The 23192-nt window shown below is 40.2% G+C and overlaps 1 protein-coding gene across 3 annotated transcripts in view; it reads right to left on the bottom strand.

The window, feature by feature from the left end:
• Window positions 1–23192, bottom strand: part of LOC126462365 (dynein light chain Tctex-type protein 2B-like) — a 107904-nt gene that overhangs the window by 62229 nt on the left and 22483 nt on the right. For all 3 annotated transcript variants that reach the window (XM_050096069.1, XM_050096068.1, XM_050096067.1), the window contains exon 2: window positions 20957–21090. In XM_050096069.1, the coding sequence (XP_049952026.1) occupies window positions 20957–21090 (134 nt within the window). The remainder of the gene's footprint in view (window positions 1–20956; window positions 21091–23192) is intronic.

Below are 23192 nucleotides of genomic sequence, written 5' to 3'. Positions count from 1 at the left end.
TATGTCACAACACATGTCTCGACCCACATCATGAGAGGCTCTTGATTTCACCACATTTATACTAGATCAATGACAATCATTTCTGTTACTAGTATCTTTCATGGAACTTTAGTTTTTATTGTGAAGCTGCAATAAATGTACATTGTCAACCTAACTGTGGAACATCAATCATCTTCACGTAGTATAGACTTATGTCCAACCTACAGACATAAAATTTTCCCCTTAAAAAATGTAAGTAATGTTGTTCTCAAGCAGGAGATTTGTGAACAACACAGTAATTTATTAGGCATGCAGTCCTCGCATTCCTACAACCTGTGAACAGACTTCCCACTCTGCTTAACAGAGACCTACAGTTTAACAGGCATTCAAACTACGGCACAGCTTAGTATTTTTCACACACACAAAGCACTGGAAGAAATGAAAGAAACAAAATATGACTTGAAAACTGACATGTTTATCCAATGACTCAATTATTAGCATTTGGGCTTAAGAGTGACATTTATTCATTCAACCATCAAGCTATATCATTTCCCTAAATCAGTAAGTTAACTTTAGTGCTCGCCACAATGAGCTTACTGCCAACAGAACATTAAAATACACAGACAGACTTATGATCAACCCTTTCAGTCACAATTAACATGCTATGGACTCCAAAGAATCTAGGTAGTATTGCAAAGTTGTTCTGATCAATATAATTTCAATGACTATGTCGAATTTATAATTATTTCTGTCTCATACTCAAGGAATATTAAGTATGTGGTCAGTAGGGTTAAGATCAGGGAATCTCTTGTATATTTCTACAGTAATAATTTGGAGCCCTGTCTAGTTGAATAGACAGATCTCCAATGGAAGGCTGCAGTTAAATACATCTCAGTGCACTTCAGAGAACTGATATACAGATCACAACCATCACATAAGATTTTGTACAATGTGTCTCATTTACAGGGGTACATCCAGCAGCAGACAGTATTCCTTATGAAACACTAGATTTGATACAGTAGCTAAATGTTCTAGTCATTAGATCACCCATCACCCACCACTGTATATTCCGACTGTATTCCATTATATAACTAAGCCATTGTTAGAAGAAAAGTTGAAAAGCAGTGGAAAAATATATATTTAGTAGAACAGATGGGTGAGAACCTCCATGGTATACCATTTCTTAAAAGAAACTTTGACTGCTACACAATAGGTATAAAACAAAGCACAGGACTATACATACAGAATTGGTAAAATAAACATGTTTGGCTGTCAAAGGGGTAATGAGTACAGCAGAATATTATTGACAGAATTCTCACAAAACCCAAAAAAATTATGGCCACATCTAACTATGTTAATAGTGCTCACATCAGTGCCCAGACACGCATTATGATAAAGGAACTAAAACTGAAGACAGCAAAGCAAAAGCAAACATCCTGAACTCCATGTTCAAATGTTCCTTTACATAGGAAGATCCAGGGATATGCCCCAGTTGAATTCTGTCACCGGTACAAAAATGATTGATATAAATATTAGTATCAGTGTGTGACATATTCACTTTATTATTTAGCTCCAACAAGTCTTGTGTACCTGTACGACTGATGCTGTGTGGGTCAGCTGCTGGAAAAATGCAAAATTATGACTCTACACTAACAAAAAAATGGTTCAAATGGCTCCCATGATGATCACACCATGTTGTTGTTGTGGTCTTCAGTCTTGAGACGGGTTTGATGCAGCTCTCCATGCGACTCTATCCTGTGCAAGCTTCTTCATTTCCCAGTACCTACTGCAACCTACATCCTTCTGAATCTGCTTAGTGTATTCATCTCTTGGTCTCCCTCTACGATTTTTACCCTCCATGCTGCCCTCCGATGCTAAATTTGTGATCCCTTGATGCCTCAAAACATGTCCTACCAACCGATCCCTTCTTCTAGTCAAGTTGTGCCACAAACTTCTCTTCTCCCCAATCCTATGCAATACCTCCTCATTAGTTACGTGATCTACCCACCTTATCTTCAGCATTCTTCTGTAGCACCACATTTCGAAAGCTTCTATTCTCTTCTTGTCCAAACTAGTTATCGTCCACGTTTCACTTCCATACATGGCTACACTCCATACAAATACTTTCAGAAACGACTTCCTGACACTTAAATCTATACTCGATGTTAACAAATTTCTCTTCTTCAGAAACGATTTCCTTGCCATTGCCAGTCTACATTTTATATCCTCTCTACTTCGACCATCATCGGTTATTTTACTCCCTAAATAGCAAAACTCCTTTACTACTTTAAGTGTCTCATTTCCTAATCTAATTCCCTCAGCATCACCCGATTTAATTTGACTACATTCCATTATCCTCGTTTTGCTTTTGTTGATGTTCATCTTATATCCTCCTTTCAAGACACTGTCCATTCCGTTCAACTGTTCTTCCAAGTCCTTTGCTGTCTCTGACAGAATTACAATGTCATCAGCGAACCTCAAAGTTTTTACTTCTTCTCCATGAATTTTAATACCTACTCCAAATTTTTCTTTTGTTTCCTTTACTGCTTGTTTGTAATGTGCATCATAGCAAGCTGCCCCGTGGGCAATGTTGTCTCCAGGGCCACAACCACACCATAAATAGGAGAAATATATGGCACTACTTTGAGTCACACAGTAGCCTTATCCTTACTACAAGATGCCCTGACAAATGACAAAGAAGTGATGCAGCAGTTTCCTTTCCACTTGCATCCCAGCACATGGATCCTACAGAAAAGGCTCCAGCACACTAAACTCAAAATGTTTGCTCTCTGTTTCCTTGACCTCTGTAGTAATGCACACGCGCGTGCGCGCCCGCCCACACACACACACACACACACACACACACACACACACACACACACACACACACACACACTTGAAAGCTGCACGCGCATTAGCAGTGAGTTGTCATCCGCGAGAGCGCGATGCGAAAGAGTAATACTGTGAGTTTCTGACAGAGCCTGCCACAGGCGGGGCCTATTTAAATCCTGCTGCACTATGGTCGCACTCAGTTATCATGTTATTACTGCTTGCACACATTTGCCTTAGCTTATTGTATTCATTATACACTATGGTGAGTGACATACTTTCCACAGTTTAATAAAGTTGTACTAACATTCTTGTTTGTGTTGTGTGCCCAAGTCACAACATAACTGATGACGAGGATGGGATTGTTCTCCGCACGGTTTTCAGTCTCTGGCTAGTCCTCCATTGTGTCTACGATGTCTGACTGTGCTACTGATGGGTTTTTATGCTGGTTGGTTGATCAGCAAGGGGTTCTTACAGCTACATTGCAGCATCCCAATCAACAGCAGGAGGCATTCACCACAGCGCAATACATCCAGCCCAAGAATTGCAAATACTTGCCTCTGTTTTGCCCAATTTGGGTCCGTCTCAACCTACGTTGCCTGCTGTGTTGCCCCTTGCACTTCCTGTTTTGCCTGCCATTACCCCAGTTGTTCATCCCCTGCCGCTTCCGGCTTACGATGAGTCTGTCGAGGAATGGAAAGCCAACGAAAATGGTTGCGGCAGCATTTACATGGATTCAGATTGACTGATGTTACCTTATGCTGTGCTTTCTTTTTGTCTTGGTTATCACCTCGTATGCATCAACTTCTTTGACAACTGACCCTCTTACAGGATCTGTCTTCACTCTGTTTTGATAACATGTGCAACCTTATTTTGAAATACTACTGTAAAAGGATGCACATTTATTGCTGTTCAAATTCAGTTCTATCGGTGTCCCAAAAAACCAGATCATCCCTATAGGACTTGGGCAGCTGAGCTTCACAGTTTGAGCTGTCGTGGTAAATTTGTCACTGATGTAAATAAGGAGTCAAATGGCGACCAAATGGTTTGTGATGCAATCATTCAGTTGGCCCCTGGTCATGAGCCTCCTGAGTGGGTCCTTCAATGTGAAAACCCCTCCCTCTCTGATGTTCTGACTATTGCACACTAGTTAGAGGTGTCGAGGGCTGCGGGTACTCAAATTGAATGATAGTCTGCACTCAAACTGAATCATGGTGTGAGGTAGCAGAAATTCAATTCGCTTCCCCCCATCGTAATCAGACTGTTCCAGCAGTTCGCGCATGAGCAAAACATCATGGCGGCCAGCTCAACTCACTGCGGCAGCCATGGCCACTGCAGCAGCATAGCAAGCCCAGTGATTAACAACAATGCAAATGCTTCATGCTTCCCTCTTGTCCGTCATGTTTCATCACTCATGATAGGCCAGACTGTCCTAAGAGGTGGGCAATTTGTCGCCAGTGCAACAAAATGTGCCACATTGTTCCTGTTTGTAGCACAGAATTCCAACAGCCTATTGCAGACACTGATATGTTTGTCAATTGTGTATCGGCACTCTCTGTTGCGTCCAATAAGCTTTTTATTGATGTGAAGGTTTATCACAAGGCTTTTCTCATGCAAGTTGACACTGGTGCTGCCATATCATTACTCAACTTGTAAATATACATGTATTTGGGATATTCCCCTTTAGTGACAGTGTCACATACATTAGTCACCTACAGTAAACAAAGCATTCCAATATTAGGTGGTTTCTTGGCCCCAGTGACATATAAATCTGTAGTTTGTCCACTGACTTTTCTGGTGGTGAACAATGCATGCACTGAAAATTTATTTGGTTTGGATGCCTTGAACCTTTATGATTTGCTATTTCCAAAGAAGCTAATCTTGACTCTTTGTGCTCTGAATTTTCTGCTCTGCTTTCAGCTTTCTTTTGGGCTTGCCCGGTGTCAATGGCGCTCCATAACCAAGCCAAGGTGGAGCTCAACTACCTCACGTATCCAGGGTCATCCAATCGATCCCACCCACCGAAAGGGCTACCCCCTTTGTCACTGTCAAGAAGCCACAGGGATGGTTGCACCTCTGCGGCAATTTCAAAGTTTCTGTCAATGCTCAGTCTATCACTGACATGTATCTTTTGCCACACCCTGACGAACTTTTTACAAAGCTTGCTGGTGATCAGCATTTCTCCGAGATTGACCTTTCTGAGCACATTTGCAGCTTCCCATTGATGCTGATTCTCAACAGCCCATTGTAGTTACCACACCTTTTGGCTTGTATTGATACTGCAGTTACCATTTGGCGTGGCCAGTGCTCCGGCAATTTTTTAACGATTTTTCCAACAACTCACAAGGTCTGTGCCAACTATCTCGATGATACTGTGGTCTCTGGCTCCCCCAGTGTTAAACATCTCAACAACTCACGTATGCTCTTTTTGGTGTTACAGGCCATCAGGTTAAAATGAAAGTTGGAAAAGTACCGCTTCTATTGTTTATCTTTGGTGAGAGTGCTTATTACTATCAGTTTTTGCTACAGGTGATGTAAATGGCACAACCATTACATGCTTTTATGCATAAGGAGATGTCTTTCCCCTGATTGCAGCTGTGTGAAACAGCATTTTCCAAACTGAAGTCTATGTTACAATCTGCACCTTGCCTTGTAATCTAGCAACCAGGTCAACATTTAGTGTTAGCATCACAGAATGGGCTGAGGGGGTGGGGTAAGCTCATAAATATCCTGATGGCTCTGAGCAGCCTGTTGGATAAAGGGCAAAGATGCTTAATTCAGCTCAAACTAGATATTCACAAGTAGAGATAAAAGTCCTTGCCATGGTTTATAGCTTACAGAAGTTTCATGGTTTCCTGTATGGTGCAAAATTCCATCTTGTCATGGATCAATAGCTGTTAGTTTGCTGTTTAGCCCCTCAGTGTCACTGCCAGACGAAACAGCGCTTCATCTTCAACATTTGGTGCTGTTCCTCTCTCAGTACAACTACAAGATTCACTTACGCCCCACGGCTACACATGTAAATGCCGACACACTCTCCTGTCTTCTGGTTGGTGTGGACCCAGTTTTTGATCAGTAGGAGTTACCCTGTTTCCACATTGACGAATGTGTTCAACAAACTGTCAATGGTTTTCAAATCACTAGTACTCAAATTGCGCAGGCTAGTGCTGCTGATCTGATTATACAGAAAGTGATACGTTGTGTACAACATGGCTGGCCTGAGGCACCTCCATCACAGGCATCTGACCCGCTCTCCTTAATTACTATGTATTTTGGCATTGAGTCTCTGTCAATGGTCTTCTACTATTTGATAGGACTATTCAGCTCCTCACATTGCGTTTCCCTCGGCTGTCCGTTTGAACATCCTGCAGCTGCTGCACCCTAATCTCTAGGGTGGGGAGAGGGGTGATCACATACAAAGCGTTAGCCTGCCATCATGTTTTTTGGCCTGGTCTGGATGGTGCATCAACTGTTTGGTTACGGCTTGTTTGTAATGTGCATCATAGCAAGCTGCCCCGCGGGCAATGTTGTCTCCAGGGCCACAACCTTGTCAGGCCTGTGACTGTCTCCACATTGATTTCTCCAGCCCTTTCCTTACCGCATACTGGCTAATAGTAACTGATACATTCTCTTGATTTCCATATGTTGTTTGTTGCCTGTCAACTTCAACCTCTGCCACCGTGGCAGCCCTGTAGAAAAATTTTTCCATCAAAGGACTTCTGGCAACATTGGTCTCTGATAACAGCCCTCAATTTGTGTCACAGCAATTTGCCACGTTCTGCCTGTGGAATTCGCCACCTTTTTGCCTGACCCTTCCACCCTATGTCCAATGGTGAGGCCAAAAGATTAGTTAGAAAATTCAAAACACAAATGAAAAAGTAAGTGACTAGGTCCGTGTCCGATGTTCCCTTGGATCAATTTCTGTCTTCCTATCGGCTCACATCATTTGGCAACAACAGCCCTGCTGAACTGCTCCACAGGCATCAACCCTGGATGCTCCTGCATCTCCTGCAGCCCGGCCGGGACATCAACACTGCAGCCATCATCCTGTGTCTGGCCTGAGGTGGCTGTATTGGCATGCGGGTTTGGTCATCGCCAAAAATTTATTTCCACCATCATCTCCTGATGCCGCAGCCACCGGCTCTGCAATGTATGTACAGAGGGGGGCCTCTGTGCACGTCATTACAACCAGTTGTGCCTGTGCTTGGATGACCAGAGAACCCCGGCTGGGACACCAAAGTCATCATGACAAGTCTGTGTAGCTTGACAGATCACCCGATGCAGGTGGGCCACTGCCATGCTATATGAGGGGTCCTCTGTCATCGGTGGATGTACCTGGCTCAGCTTCTTCAATACCACTACCAGTAATAATGTGCCACCAACTACACCAGAACCATCTCCTCTGCCTCAGCTGCCAACTGTGAAGGCACCACCACCACCACCACCACCACCACCACCACCACCACACCCTGGACCTGATGTAGACATGGAGCTCACACCAACATCACTCATCCTACCATAGGGGTTGACATGAGAAGGCGGGAAGGTGGACTGAGAAGCTGATGACATTCCAAGTACTTCTGACTATAGTCAGTATCAGGACATCATCTCAGTCAGAGCCTCGTGAAGGAAGATGCCATGTACATCTCACAAATCCGAGCTGTTCCCCAAGGGAAGAGGAATGAAGTAACACACACACACACACACACACACACACACACACACACACACACACGAAAGCTGCACACATTAGCAGCTTGTTGTCATCTACAAGAGTGTGAATACTGTGAACTTCTGATAGAGCCCACCAGGGATGAGTGCCTATTTTAACCTTGCCATGCTACACTTGCACTCACTTATCATGTTGTCACTGCTTGCATGCATTTGCCATATCTTATTGTGTTCAGTGTATGTTATGGTAAGTGGCATACATACCACAAGTCTAATAAAGTTGTACTATGTTCTTGGTTGTGTTGTGTGTCTATGTTACAACAACCTGCCCCGCCATATTGGATAATGAAAACTGGTCACAAAATAAATACCTGAAAGTCTCCACTCTACCCACTAAAATATTTTTCTTTACAATAACAACTGAAAATGATCATAGGCATCATACTTGAGTTAAACCACTTGTGAACTAAACATATTAAAAGTTTGATTAAAAAGGTAACTGCTAAGTATAGGATAACTAGATATGCTAGTTTTACAAGTGGAATTGACATGGTTTTACTAGCAGAATTGACAAACAGCTCAAATCACTACAAACGACCAAGGTTCGATATCTACTCAAAATCTGCACCTGAGTAACCCATTCTCAATTACAATATGATGAAAAATGATTTGTTCATGTCATAATATACACCTGTCAATCATTTAATTAGGGTGCAGGAGATATGTCAAAAATTAGTAATATAATTCACCTACATAAAATGAAATCTATGGAGATGGAGCAGTATTTTAAAGTTTACAATTTTCCCTGAAAACAGTCAGTCATATTTTGATAGTAATGCTAATGGTTAAATTATCAGTTTGTCTTTCATGCTAGTTTTTGTGCTATGTGACTGATCAAAATGACTTTCTATGAATAATTCTAGTTTGCTGAATAAAAAGATTATTACCAGTAAATAAATGTAAAGGGAATGGAACTGTTAGAAAAAAAAAGCTTCAGCATACACAATATATTACTAGAACTTCCCTATGAAACAAAGGCATATCTGATTACTGATTCATAATAATTGTGGTGTCAGCAAACACAGTGACATTTTGAGTGTGAGTTGTGCCTGTACGAATGTGCGCTCGCATTTTTCTGTATCTGAGCAATGACTCTGTCTGATAGCTTAGCCTACTTTTACCACACAGCATGTAAACACAGACACCTGATACTAGCTAACAATGGGCCTTGATAAATTATTTGCCATCCATGAGTCACTGTACTTTGCACTTACAGTGACTTGAGCTAGGCTGTGGGTGAAACCTCATTCACAGTAAATATGGTTGCTACAGCCACCATGCAGGACGTAACTGTTCTGTGGCGTAATATCCTTGATAAAGCAGACGTGATCACAGCACCAACAGAAAGATACCAGCCATAGTAAAGAACCTTCTTCCATTTACACCACTACCACATTCAAGGAGATGGTGCCATACTACTGACAACAGGAAGAAAAAAGTGTGCTGAGCCATAAATCCACACACACTCTGCTCCCACATCCTTCAGTTGATTCACATGTCGCATGGGTGTGTGTCCAGAATGAAGATACTTGCACATTTGTATTTGTACTGGAGTTAAATCAACACAACAGAGGACTGCGCTGTCCTGTTCTATCACAACTGTGCCCAAAATCTGCTGGCCTAACTGCAGCATTTCGCTGACTGGCCTATGCCCAAGCAACAATGGGAGAGAATTGTGTAGATTTTTGAGGTGCCGTCCAAGGAGCAATGTAGTTTCTCATAATCCACATATTCTCCAACTTTCCATACGTAGCATACATGTCCTGCATCACAGTGAGAGGTGCAATCAGGTGCTGGCATCAAGTTTTGCAACAGGGGCATGCCACTCACAACTGTGTATGATAACGTACCCCAGTTATTAGCCTCTGAATTCATATACCTCTGCCAGTGCAGTGGCATATAGCACCTTACCACCACCTCACTTACCCAGCATCTAATTCTGAACTGCAAAGCATGGTCACATTTTTAAGAGGCAAATGTAGAAGATAACGAAAAACAATGACGTCCATTAAATCTCTCACTAGCTTCATTGCCACCTACAGATCCAATCCTGTCAAAGGAAGTACCCAACATAGTGAGTCCAGAGATCCGGGGCCCTGTGCAATAGTGTCTGTGTTTGCACCTTTGGCTTAGTCCTGGAGCATATTAAAGGCATCATGACCAGTTGCTAGGAATGCAACCATTTTGATGCCATAGCAACACAGGAGCAGTTGGCATTGTATAGGAAGCAGCTGTGGCAGTGACTTCAATTACAGACATTGCCCTGTCTCAGTTGCTCTGCAAAACATACACACAGGGCACCACAAGTACTCACAGTGTGGATGGTAAGTGGAGGCCCACCCAATGCCACTGACACAGCAGAGGCACAACCCGCAAACACAGTGACCCACAGTTGCTCACGAAAGGAATCACGGAGAATACAGGTGCCAACAGAGGAGGTATCCTCCCCACTGTCCTGGCCTCTCCCAGCACACACTCTGCTAGATGTGAGCCAAGCACCATTTCACAACCAAAGGAGCGGCCATGACCATCCTGTGCACTTACACTCCCATTGCATGGTCTAACTTCTGACACTGTCATGTAGGAGACATTGAGTGAGAATATCAGCATCACTCCATCAATCTCACCCATTTTTGATCCTACACGCCGATTAAAGAGGGGAAGGATTTAGTATCCTATGATGTATATATCAATTATGAGACAGAGAACTTCGCACTATCAAAGTCAGTGGCTTCGGATCACATCCATGTAAAGCATAAGCAACAAGTACACTGGACACACCCTCTAATAAGTAAGCATTAGCCATGCACTGTTGAGAGGCTTCAAAGTCCTACACTACTCACCAATCTATTATTTCCTTTCTGTAAACACAGCCTTCAATCACAAGTCATTATATTTTCACCACAATGACCCAGAATTCTTATTTTGGATTACAGTTTCGGGCTCCTCTGTTGGTTCTATGGACTTTGCTTGCAACGATTTTGGCATGTTTCTGGTTTTCAGTTATCCTACCAATTTATACTGAGGCTATATTTGCTGGTTGGACTGCTTCCAGCTCTAGCATCTTGTGGTACCATTACTTCATTGGTTCACTTTGTGTCTTACACAGCTTCATTGTCCTGCACAATTCATCAAATGCACGTGTTCCTATCATGACAGACAAACAAAGAATGTGATAAGACTTCAAAGAGGAGTAAAGACTGGCAACTCACTTAAATTATTCAGAAATATAAAATTGTGCACTTCACAAAACATAAAAACGCAGTATCCTATAATTACGAGGGGTGTCCGTAAAATAATGTTCCCAATTTTTTTCACAGTGTAAAACATATTTTAATTTAATGAATGCATACATTTTTGGAAAGTTCAGACTTTAACCTATTTTTCTACATAGCCGCCACTGAGGTCAATACATTTTTGCATGCGGTGTACGAGCTTTTAAATGCCCAAGTCAAACAAATCTGCCACCAAGCCGCACAGATACCACTTCTTCCAGATTTTCTCTGTCACTGAAATGCGTTCCACCCAGGTGTTTCTTCATGTTATGGAAGAGATGGTAGTCACTTAGGGCTACGTCTGGGCTGTATGTAGGGTGGGTGTTTAACAATACCCCATCCAAATTTTGCAATGAGCTCATTGGTGGCTTTAGCAGTGTGCGGTCGGTGTTATCCTGATGCAAACGCATCCCCTTGGACAGCATACCCCTCCTCTTGTTTTGAATTGCACGGTGCAATTTTTGCAGTGTCTCACAGTACCCGGCAGTGTTGATTGTTGTACCAGTGGGCAAGAACTTGCATAACAATACCTCCTTCCTGTCCCAAAGCAGTGTTGCCATCACTCTGCCAAAACTTTGCATTTGTTTGAGTTTTCGCGATCTTGGCGACTGTTGGTGCTTCCATTGTTTGGATTGTCCTTTGATTTCAGATGTGCAGTACTGCACCCAAGTCTCTTCTCCACTGATGATGGAGTTGAGGTCTTCCTCACTATGAGTTCCGTGATCTTGAAGAAGTTCTTGGGCCACTTCAAAGCGCTGACGTTTGTGGTCTTTGGTCAACATTCTTGGCACCCACCTCGCGCAAACCTTAGCATACCCCAGATGCTCTGTCAAAATCTTGTCAATAGAGGTTTTGCTGACATCAGGGATCATTTCGGAGAGCTCACGAACTGTTAATCTTCGATCTGAGAGCACCGCTGCCTCCACTTTTGCGATTGTTTCATCAGATGACCTCCAGAATGCTCCTCATCACGGACAACAGTATGCCCGTGCTTGGACAATCTGCATCATTTGTGCATGTGTTGTACGCTCAATACACTTGTCTCCATACATTTCGCATAGCTGAGAATGGATTTTTGCCGCTGCAATGTTTTTTGTAGACAGTAAACGGATCACTGAGCGCAACTCACACCTGGTGGTCGAAGCGAGAGGGAGATCAATCATGTATGGCTGCCAAGCCAAGACCGAGCTCCGCAGGCAGCTTTCTAGGGAGGGGATTTGAAGTGGGGGAACCAAGGTACACTACAGAATCATGGGATCCACCATAACAGCGCATTTCAGGACTGTAGCGCCCTGGGAACCTTATTTTATGGACAACCCTCGTAAAATGTCAATGAGTCACTAACTGGAAACACCCAACTCATACAAATATCTTTTAACAATTTGTCGGAATATGAAATGGAACGATCACATACGCTCAAACGTAGGTAAAGCAGGTGGCAGACTTTGGTTCATTAGTAGGAATGTTAACAATAACACATATTCACAATTCAGGTATAGATAATAGAAGAAAAGTATTGTATCACAGAATAAAAAAAACTACGTCTCAGTCACAGGAGATGAATGCTGGGGGAAAATAATGATAAAGTAAACAGATAGATGGAAAATTTAACTCTTTCTTTAAAACGTTCCTACAGCAGTTATTTTCCCCTAAAATATATATGTGTAAAATAGAAACAGTGGTGAAAGTAAGGGATGGATAACTCCTGGGATTAAGATATTGTGAGCTACGGAGAGAGTTCTGCCATATTCAGAAGACAATCAGTTGCCAATTGTTGAAAATCAGTTACCACTAGCAAGGTAAAGTTCTTCAATTTGTTATTAAAAAGTGAATCTCATATTCTATGCAAAAAATAGTATTCTCAAGTAAAAATCATTTCAAACATTAATAAATGCAAAACAAACAAAAATTGCAACCGAAATGAAACTTCCCAAGAAAACAGCTTTAGCACAAAATATGATGCTTCCAAATCATTGGCCTCCAAATTCAATGGTTACTTCTGCACAGTGGCAGCAAACATTGCATCCACTAATAAACAAATACAGGTACGTTACTTTACTTGTACACATAAGGCATGTACCACCAACCAACATTAGTTTCAAAAATGAACCTAAGCAGATTAAAAAAGTCATCGTCTTATTAAAAAGCTTAGTTCTGCTGCCTCCGATCACGTCTCTATCAGAATACAGGGTGTCCAAGTTAAAGATATAATAATATAAAATATAACAACTTGCAAAGTACTTGAGATATTTATTGACGATATGTTTCTACAAATTAGGTAACTTAAAATGTTTTTTATACATCTAATGCACCTTGATATGCTTGCCATCAATGGCACAACAGACATCTAATCTGTATTTCACTTGTCTCAAAATGTTTTACAGCATTGCAGGCATAACATTTGCAATAGCTGCACAAATGGGATTACACAGATCTGGTAGATCACCCACTGGTGTCTGGTACACAAGATTCTTCATAAACCCCCACAGAAAAAAATCAAGTGGCATAATGTCTGGGCTTCTGAGCGCCAAGCAGTCAATGCACTATCTCTCCCAATCCACCAATCTGGAACTCATGATCCAAGAAATTACTCACAATGTTTGCAGGATGGCATGGTGCACCATACTGTTGAAAGTTTACATCATGAAGAAGTCGCGGGTAGCCTGTGGAACTGCATGCTTGGCGTGGTGACTCAACATCAAAAACAAACTTCCAGTTTCCTGAAGTCATTTGCCCCACTTCTTGATTGTTAAATAAGTGGGAACATTGTCGGTTGGTTGCAGTCCATACTCACATTGAAAATGATGTTTTACTAGTGTAATAAACTTTAGCTCCACATGAGAGATCACATAGGACACCTGCTGTGGAGTCCACATGGCTACCGACACAAGTTTACATCAACACAGCAGTTACGTGCATGCACACCTGGTACCAGCTGCCTCGAAGAAACAAGGAAACATTTTGAGAAACCATGCTTGTAGAAACAATCCACAAATAAATATCTCAGGTATGTCTCGAGTTAATAATTTTGTATAAATATGTGTTTAACCCAGACACCCTGTATTAAAACTTTGTGCTTATTTGATAAGATTACCCTTCAGCTATTTTTGTAATCAATCAATGACATGATCATGTTTCCTGAAAAACTTAACACCCATCTCATCCCCAAGAACCATGGACCTTGCTGCAATGGAGTGGCTTGTATGCTCCTGTGATACAGATATCTGCACTATAGCTTCAACAACATTGGACAGTTATCTGTGGAGAGGCCAGACTACCATATGGTTCCTGAAGAAAGAGAGCAGCTTTACAGCAGTTGCAGGAGAAATAATCAGATCTGGCAGTGTTACATAAACCAACATGGTACTGCTATGTTGGTCCTTTGAACACCTAAGACCAAGAGGATACTACAGCTGTTATATTAACCAAGAATATGTAACACTATTGTATGGCCTAATAGTGATGGCATTCCGTTTGGTAAAATGAGGTCTGCTGATAGGAACTACTTAGGAGGATGTTGCCATCAGGAAAAACAAAACTGGCATTCAATGGGTAAGTGTGTGGGGTGCTAGATCCCATAATCACATAGTTGATTTAGAGAATTTAAAAAGAAAAATGCCTAGGTTGAATTTTGATGTAGGGTGAATAAGTGAAGTACAGTGCAGGATGAATAGGATTACCGGTCACAGAAGTACACAGTTATAACACAAAAGTAGACAGGTGTAGGCCTAATAATGAATAATAAAATAGGAACATGGGTAAGCTACTATGAACAGCATAGTGATCACATTACTATAGCCAAAGACTGACACTAAGCCAATGTTCGCCACTGTAATGCAAGTGTACTTACCTACTACAACACGAGAGGGGTTTGACAGGGCACTAAAAGACCTAAGTCGACACACGAACACTGGAGTAGGTGACATTAACTCAGAATTATTAAGATCCTTAGAAGAGCCAGCCATGGCAAAATTATTTCACCTAATATGCAAAATGTATGAGACAGATAAAATGCCCTCTGACCATAAGAATAATGTAATAACTTCAATTCTCAGGAAGGCACATCCTGAAAGGTATGAATATTAACAAACCATCAGCTTAATAAATCAAGGTTGTAAAAAACTGACATGAATTATTTACAGAAGCATTAAAAAATTGGCTGAAGTTGATCTCAAAATTAGTATGAGTTTTGGAGAAATGTAGGAACATGCAAGGAAGTACTGGACTTGTGATTTACCTGCGAAGATAGATTGGAGAAAGGCAAACCTATATTTATAACATTTGTATGTAGGTTGGAACTTAAACAGGGGCAACACTGCTGTGGAGACACTATGCAATGGAATCTACTGTTGTCCCTGATAGCACAAGTTGTTGACATACCTACCTTACCTCGGAGCAAATGGACTCACCCATCCCACAGGTGCACACAATCAAGGGAAACACAGCCACTTGTGAGCGACTGGTCTAACGTAACGGTGTCACTATGTTTTTGAAACATGAACAATGGAGTTGGATCAAGATTGAATGTACCAGAGGTTGTACAGCATGATAGTGTCATCAAGATCTTCAAGAGGCATGCAGGAAATCGACATTGCCATACAGAACAGTTGCACATTGGGTAAAAGCCTTCAACGAAGGTCGGCAAACTGTGGCAGACATGCATTGGGCAGGTCGTCCTAGTGTCTCTGAAGAAGAAGTGCATGCTGTTGGCGCATTAGTGGACAGTGATCGACGCCGTATGATTCATGAGTTTGCCCACGAAACCGAATTAGACCCACGAAACTGAATTAGCGCATACAACTGTGCTTCGCATCCTGAAGGAATGACTGGGCATGTGAAAAATTGCATCATGAGGGGTTCCGCATGACGCACTTGGAGCACTATGAGCGCAAAGGAGAGGCTTTCTTACACTGTATCGTAACACTGGATGAGACATGGGCCACATTGTACAAGCCAAAACTGAAATGCCAATCCAACGAATGGCGTCATTATGGGTTGCCACGAAAGACGAAAGTGCATCAGAGCCCCAGTATTGGTGAAAGTTGTGGTGATTCTCGTGTATGACTGAGATGGTGTTTTCCTAATGCATTACATTCCTCCACGGCAGACCGTCAGTGCACAATATTAGTGTTCATTTTTGGAGCATCACTTGCAACCAGCTTTGAGAAAGAAGCGGTGATGCTTTCTGCGCAACCCACCAACCATTTTCCACAACAATGCACGGGTGCATACAGTGCAAGCTGTGGCTGCTCCGTTCAGTCAATGGGATTGGGAAGTACTGTATCGTACACCATACTCCCCGGACTTAAGTACTTGTGATTTTGATGTGATTTCGAAGATGAAGGAACCACTTCATGGCATTCGCTTCAGAACTGTTCCAGAGATTCGACAGGCAGTGGACCGCTCCATTCACACCGTCAACAGAACAGGCTCTGCTAACGGTATACTACACCTTCCACATTGCTGGCAACAGGTTCTACACAACGCTGGTGAATACTTTGAAGAACAGTAACAGGTGCAAACATGTAACTCTTTTGTATTGGTTGTGAATAAATAGTTGCCACGATTTAAGTTCCAGCTCTTGTAGATTTAGGGAAAGCTTTTGATAAAGATGACTGGAATGCATCCTTTGAAATTCTGAAGTTAGCGGGAATAAAATACAGGGAGTGAAAGGGTATCTACAATAAGTAAGATAAACAGATTCCAGTTATCAGATATGAAGGGCATGGGTAGGAAGTAGTCGCTGATAACGAGTGACAGGGTTGAAGCCAATCCCAAATGTCACTTAATCTGTACACTGAGCTAGTTGTGAAGGAAACCATGGCAAAACTTGGAAAGGGAATTAAAGTTCAGGGAGAAGGATATCATTACAGGATGTGAGGACTTTGTTATTAAAAAAGGAAGCCTAATAAAAAATTATTTCAGTCAGGTAGCCAATGTATTTAATTAACAATTCCTTTAAGTGACTCAAAAGTTTGGCATTATCAGTTCAATAGATAAGGCAGTGCCTTAAACATACAAGCACATGTCTCATGTGCAATACATTACTATCACAGAGGATATTTCAAGACATACTGAAATATGCTATTGTGAGACCCCTTTACTAGAAACGTATTAAGCCATTACTGACCAGTCTCACTATTTACCTTCTTCCTGAAGGTACTGGAAAAGACAATGTATGCAATGTTTATCTCTCTCTCAAAATAAGAGACTTAGTCTACATTTAGATTTATATATGACCTTTCCCCACAGAACAGGCTATTTTTCTACTCATGAATCACATTATACAAAATTTAAGTGACAAAACAGCACCAGCTGGTATTTTCTGTAACTTATCAGAAGCATCTGATTGTTCAACTCAACAAATTCTCCTAAAAGAACTCATATATTGTGCTGATGCTGAGCCAGAGAAAGGCACAACAAAAAGACCGTTGGAAAGTTAACTTTCAGCCAACAAGGACTTGTCAAAAATACACAGCATAGACACATGCACACACTCAAGCAAAAGCAACTCACACACACATGACCACAGTCTCTGACAGATGGAGCCAGATAGCTTGGAGTCGCCTTTCTGCGACTTAGCATCTCCACTGTATGGTGAGGAGCAACATCCTTTTCATTATATTGTTACATTCCATCCTGGATTTTCCACTGTTTCATATATTGTGGTAGCAGAGATCTTGCTGATAAATGGTTTTCATTTTGTATAAAATGAGATAGCAACTTCAGAAAGGGAAATATCACTACAGGTGTACCAGAAGTACTGATATTGGGTCCATTCTTGTTCTTGTTGTATATAAATGATCTTCCACCACATATCCAAATAACAGAATTAGTTTTCTTGCCAGACAATGCAATCATTATAATCAAGTCTAATGGAGAAACTTAAACGAGTGAAAATGTAAATAATAAGTTGTTGAAAATTAATAACTGGTTCTCTGCAAATGGACTGACACTGAATAAAATCAGTATGTCGTTCAGTGATGCACAATATCTGACTACATCATTACAAATAATATAGGAGAGAAATAAATAAATGAAGCAGAATATTCTAAATTCTTAGGTGTTTACACTGATAATGATATTCTGGGGTAACTCATTACCGAGGAAAAAAGTTACATGTTACACAGAAGCACATAATAAGAATAATATGTGGTGTCTACTCGAGAATCTCTTTAAACAGCTGGGCATACTGACAAGATTCTCATAGTACATTTATCCCTTACAAAATTATATGTCAACAATCATTCATAGTTTGAAAACAGCAGTAACATTGATAAATATAATACTATAAGAAGAAATGATTTACACTACCCATCAGTCTTAGTGTGGCACAGAAAGGAGTGAGGTATATAGCCACAAAAATCCTTGACCAACCACCCAACGATGTAAAGAATTTAATGGATTGTGGAATTTGCGTAACGTGATCCAGCAGCAAACAAGTGAAGACTATTTACGATAAAATTTAGTACAAACACAAACTGAAATTGTTTCTGATTGACAACTGCTTCTACTCCATAGAAGAATTTCTGGCTAGTGGTGGAGGGTTAGGTTAAATGGATCATCTTATGTTTTAAAAAATTGGTCTTTATCATTATCTATGTAACTTACCTGAATTAAATTTTATAGGAATTCTAAGATATATGTTTTCTTTAAATAATCAGCAGTGGTAACAAATGCATTTTCAATTGTTATGTAAAATCTATTGGAAGGTCCATGCCACTTATAGAAAGTCACCTGAACACCTGAACAAAGAGACTTCTTCACAAAAGCTTTAAAACTGCACCCTGAACCTTTTTTCACCAACACCCTTTAACAATTATGAAGTCACCATTTTTAATTTCTGAAAAATCTTCACCTTCATTCAAAGAATAATCAAATTCTGCCAAGTAAGCACATTCATCTGATGACGAATCCAGTTCTTGCCAAACAGGTTTCTTCTTTTTGTTCTTCTTCAATTCTCAGTCAGAGGCTGCTTCTTCCAGGCAGGTATTCAGAGGTGAACTTTAAATAATAAGTGATTCCACTTTCTTTCGGCCATGATTATTTCTTTTTCAGGGACCACACTGTGAGTATGGAAGCAAGGCTACAGGAGGCACAAATAATTCTGATCCGAGTTCTTGGTCATGAAGACAAGAAGAAGTGAGATTAACAATAGAGGTACCAGAAGCTGAAGGAAATAAGTCAGTAGCAGAAGCAGGAGATGACAGAGGAATCGTCCCTGGAACTGTAGCGGGATATTACTTTCTGGAAACAACTACTTCATTCTGAAATGGCTCAAAAGCTGGTCTGTCACAGATGAATGCAGAAAATCTGTTTCGCCAAATGTTTCATTGTTGAAATGCCCTATTCCTATAGCTCTGCAACCTTTGCTGATAATAGAATGAGTGACAGTACATGCAAATGCTTCATCCTCTAACCCTGCTAAATCACAGATACAAAGTGTCTGACTAGGATGATTTAGTAGCCACCTGTCACAAGCTCTGCTGGGATAGGACTTGAAAGGCCTATAAATAAAACTACACCATTTTCTTTGGCAAATGTTATCACCCTTAGTGACATGTGGCTTTCACAATTGTTAATGATGAGAAGTTTTAGCCTTTTTTTTGTCATTCACGTTGACAGAATGTGCTAATACATCCATAAATATGTCTATAGTCATCCATCCTGAGGTGTAAGCTACCCCGCACTTCCAGGTACACTGTTGAGGAGTAGATGATCTAAAAAAATTCACACATGGAAAACAAAATGGAGAAACTGCTTTTTCAGTGCCCCAATAATGCCACACATGGTTACAAGTTTGTCTCTCTCTCTGTAAAAATTATCTTCCTACTTGCTTTTGGCCACATGCAGACATTACCTTTCCAAGCTTTTGTACTGTCGTGAGGCCTGCCTCATCAAGTTTGCATATGCCTTCTGCTCCAAATTTGAATTTTTTTAAAAATTGGTATAAAACTTACCAACATTTGACCAACTGGAATTAGTTGCAAGACTCAGACTAGTAGCTTCAGGTTATCTAAGTGAGAGCTTATGCCTCTTCATAAAAGAACAAAGTCACACTTTCCCAACCATGTTTTCTTGTTGTCAATTTGTAGACGTTGCTTATTGTTAGCTGCAGCAAATTTATATGCTACCTTCCTTGTAACTGTGAACGATAAAACATAATTCATGCAGCTATTTCTTTTAAATAGGAACACAAAGAAATGTCTCCTACAGGTGTAAACACCTTTTTGTGCTAATTTGATGGCCATAAGTTTACGTCATGGTCATCATTTTAAATTGATTACATGCTGCAAAAATACTAATTCTTTTTTTGATACCTGTCATTGCTAGTTTCAGATCTTCAACTAAATATGATCGGTGGTTGGTTGTACGATTGCAAATTTGTGACATCTGAAAGTAAAAACTTAGTTCTAAAGTATACTTAATCACAATTCTTACACAGTATGATGTAAAATATTTTTTAAATTATGTAAATCACAAAAGTAAATAATTATATTGAGGTTAATTGGACTGGCCCACATAATCTGTCTCCCTTGGTGTCCAGTTAACCTAACACACATTTTTTTCCTAAGTCACTAAAACAATAGTTTCTGTAATAGCTCTTTCTTTATAACTCCATTACATCCATGTCTTTTCACAATACATCTCTCTCTTTGATGTCTATACTGTTTACTTGTAGTTAAGATGAGAAAGTGTTACCTCAGTGTCAGTGAACAGTTGCAAGATCAATATTAAATATGGCAACTGTCAAAATTATCGTTAGATAAATAAATTCCAATAGCAGGATAGTTGTGCAGTGGGCACAGGAGTGTGTGTTTGGGTGTCTGCATGGTTGTTTGGATGAATATGTGTACTTTTTTATAATATTATTAATATTATATTTTGTTTGAATTTTGTGTGTACATTTTGCAAGAGAAAGATCACAAGTAGAAAATCAGTGTGAACACTGTTTTCTGTTGTGTGTTTCTATGTGCCACACATCTGTCTGCTGTAGCTGAGTGGTTGCCCTTCCTGTATTTTATGTAGGATAGTAAATGGAATAGTCCAAATAGGAATTTTAAACAAAACTTTGGGTAATAACTAGAGTATGTCAATGACAGCCTGATTTTTATTAAAGTATATTCAACAAGTAAACAGACCTCTTACTTTGCCACGTAGAGTGTTGGCAATAACTTTTATCCAGACTTCAGCTTCATCTTTGTTGTAAGTTTTGCCTCCTAATTCATCATTGAGAACACTATGGATCATTTCTTTCACCATTGTTGTCTTGAACCTGTAACAGTAACAATTTTGTGCTGGATATACTCAGCTTTAATAATACATCTCACATTCATGAAACATAATCAAATGTTTATGTGATGATGTATTATGTTTGTAATCATCTTATAATATCTAATAGTGAGCGAAACCTGAGGTACACTGAGGAGTTACTTGATTGTGAAGTAGTGATCTGGTCTCGTAAACTGACATATGACCAGAAGAGCATTGTGTTGCCACGTGCCCCTCCATATCTACATCCAGTGACGCCTGTAGGCTGAGGATGACACAGTGGCTGGTCGGTACTGTTGGGCCTTTGTGGCCTGTTTGGGTGGAGTTCAGTTTAGTTTTAATAGTGGGAGAAACTGGTTTATGTAAAAAAAAATCTTCAGAGGCTTGACAAGAAGAGTGTTTCTGAAGAAAGCACTGTTATTTTCTTTTCTTTATAGCCTAAGTAAGTTGGCAGAAGACTTTCTTATCATAATTTCCAAACAGCAGCTTGAGTACTTTTGTGAAAATGACAAATTGTCTACTATTGTATTGCTTCTACATGCTCTACTATAATTTCAGCTTTGTATCACTTGTCAAGTCGTTCATTATTTTCCTTTCAACATGAGATACAAGACTGCATGTTGTACTGCATCTCAAGACAATGATATTTATTATCTGACCACACAACAATTGTTGTGTTAATACTGCTTACATGATACATTAGAGTACTAAGTGAAGTGCCATCTAGTTTCTTAATCATTTTATACAACTGGCTGTGCACATGTTTTAAATATAGTGTGTAAAAGAATAAGGACACAGTTTTAGAAGGTAAAAAAAATTACTTCTCGTGTTAGATGTTCAATGCATACACTGTCTGCAGCAGTAACTGTCCATTATTATGTGACGAATACAAATCTGCAATCCTTCAATCTGCACTGCCTAGTCACATAACACTGATCCACAAGGTAATTAAACTCTGCTGTTTTGCACATCTAGTTTTAAGAACTGCACGGTCTGCAGTATTTGACAGATGGAGTTATACATGAGATACTCATATTGTTTACAGTAGCATCCATTAGAAAATTGCCACTGGTACAGTGTAATCCTATATCGTTGCTCAGTTCCCCCATATGTAGATACTCAACTATCCACCTTAACACTGATGTGGAATAAGCCTTTACTGACAAGAACTGATTTTTCCAGAAAACTGTCCTCCTCCCTTTTCCCGTGATCATACCTACCAATTCTGCTCAATTTAGTACACAACTATGCCACTAGCATTCAATGAAGAAATTGTTCAAACTGTTACATGGCTCACATTTACCACTTTCATTATGAGTGGTCCATGCTGATAGAACTCAGAGACATTAATGTTGTACATCAATAATCAATAACTGGAGTGAAAATCAGGCATATTCTACTCATAACAAGTTCAAGAAATTAATTGTGGTGTTTTCCTCATTTTAATATAAAAGGGGCTATCCAGGAATGAAGAAGTTTAGGGTTTATTATTCCAACAGCATTCGCACACACCTAAAAGAATGACTGAATGAACCTAGAAACACTAAATCCTTTCTAATACACTTTCATGCAAGAGAAGACCAAGAATATCTCCATCAATAAATGCTAGAATAACTCCATACACAAATGTTACCAGATATCAATGTAACTGATACACAGTCTAAGAAAATAGACAAATTCTAAGTACCAAAAACAGTTACCTTACATTCTAAATATGCCTGGCTGAATTCAGGTGGTTTGACATGGTGTCAGCTTGATGTCTCCTGGGGGTGATTAATTTTTTTATCTGGTGTGCTGATGAAGGGTACTAGGAAAATATTGCAAATTAAAAAAAAAAAAGAAAGGAATATTTCCACTGTTCTGAATCTATCTCCTTATTCTTAAAAACCAATCAACAACTCACTTCGTTTACAGTCTTCTGGCAGCAGAGTATGACATCAACCATATCACTTGATCAGCTCTCTGTTTAGGTGAGTATGAACTTGCGGTACAAAGCTAATGTTACATGCTGCTATACCACAACAGAATTCTGATGTTGACTGCAACTCATGACACATTTTTTTATTTATATTTGTGCTGGAGTGTTGTACTGGAAGTTCTAACTCT

The sequence above is a fragment of the Schistocerca serialis genome, chromosome 1 (genome assembly GCF_023864345.2).
Source record: "Schistocerca serialis cubense isolate TAMUIC-IGC-003099 chromosome 1, iqSchSeri2.2, whole genome shotgun sequence".
In the NCBI taxonomy this organism is placed as follows: Eukaryota; Metazoa; Arthropoda; class Insecta; order Orthoptera; family Acrididae; genus Schistocerca; species Schistocerca serialis.
Note: the sequence above shows the minus strand (reverse complement) of the source record. Positions and strands in the feature narration are given on the sequence as shown.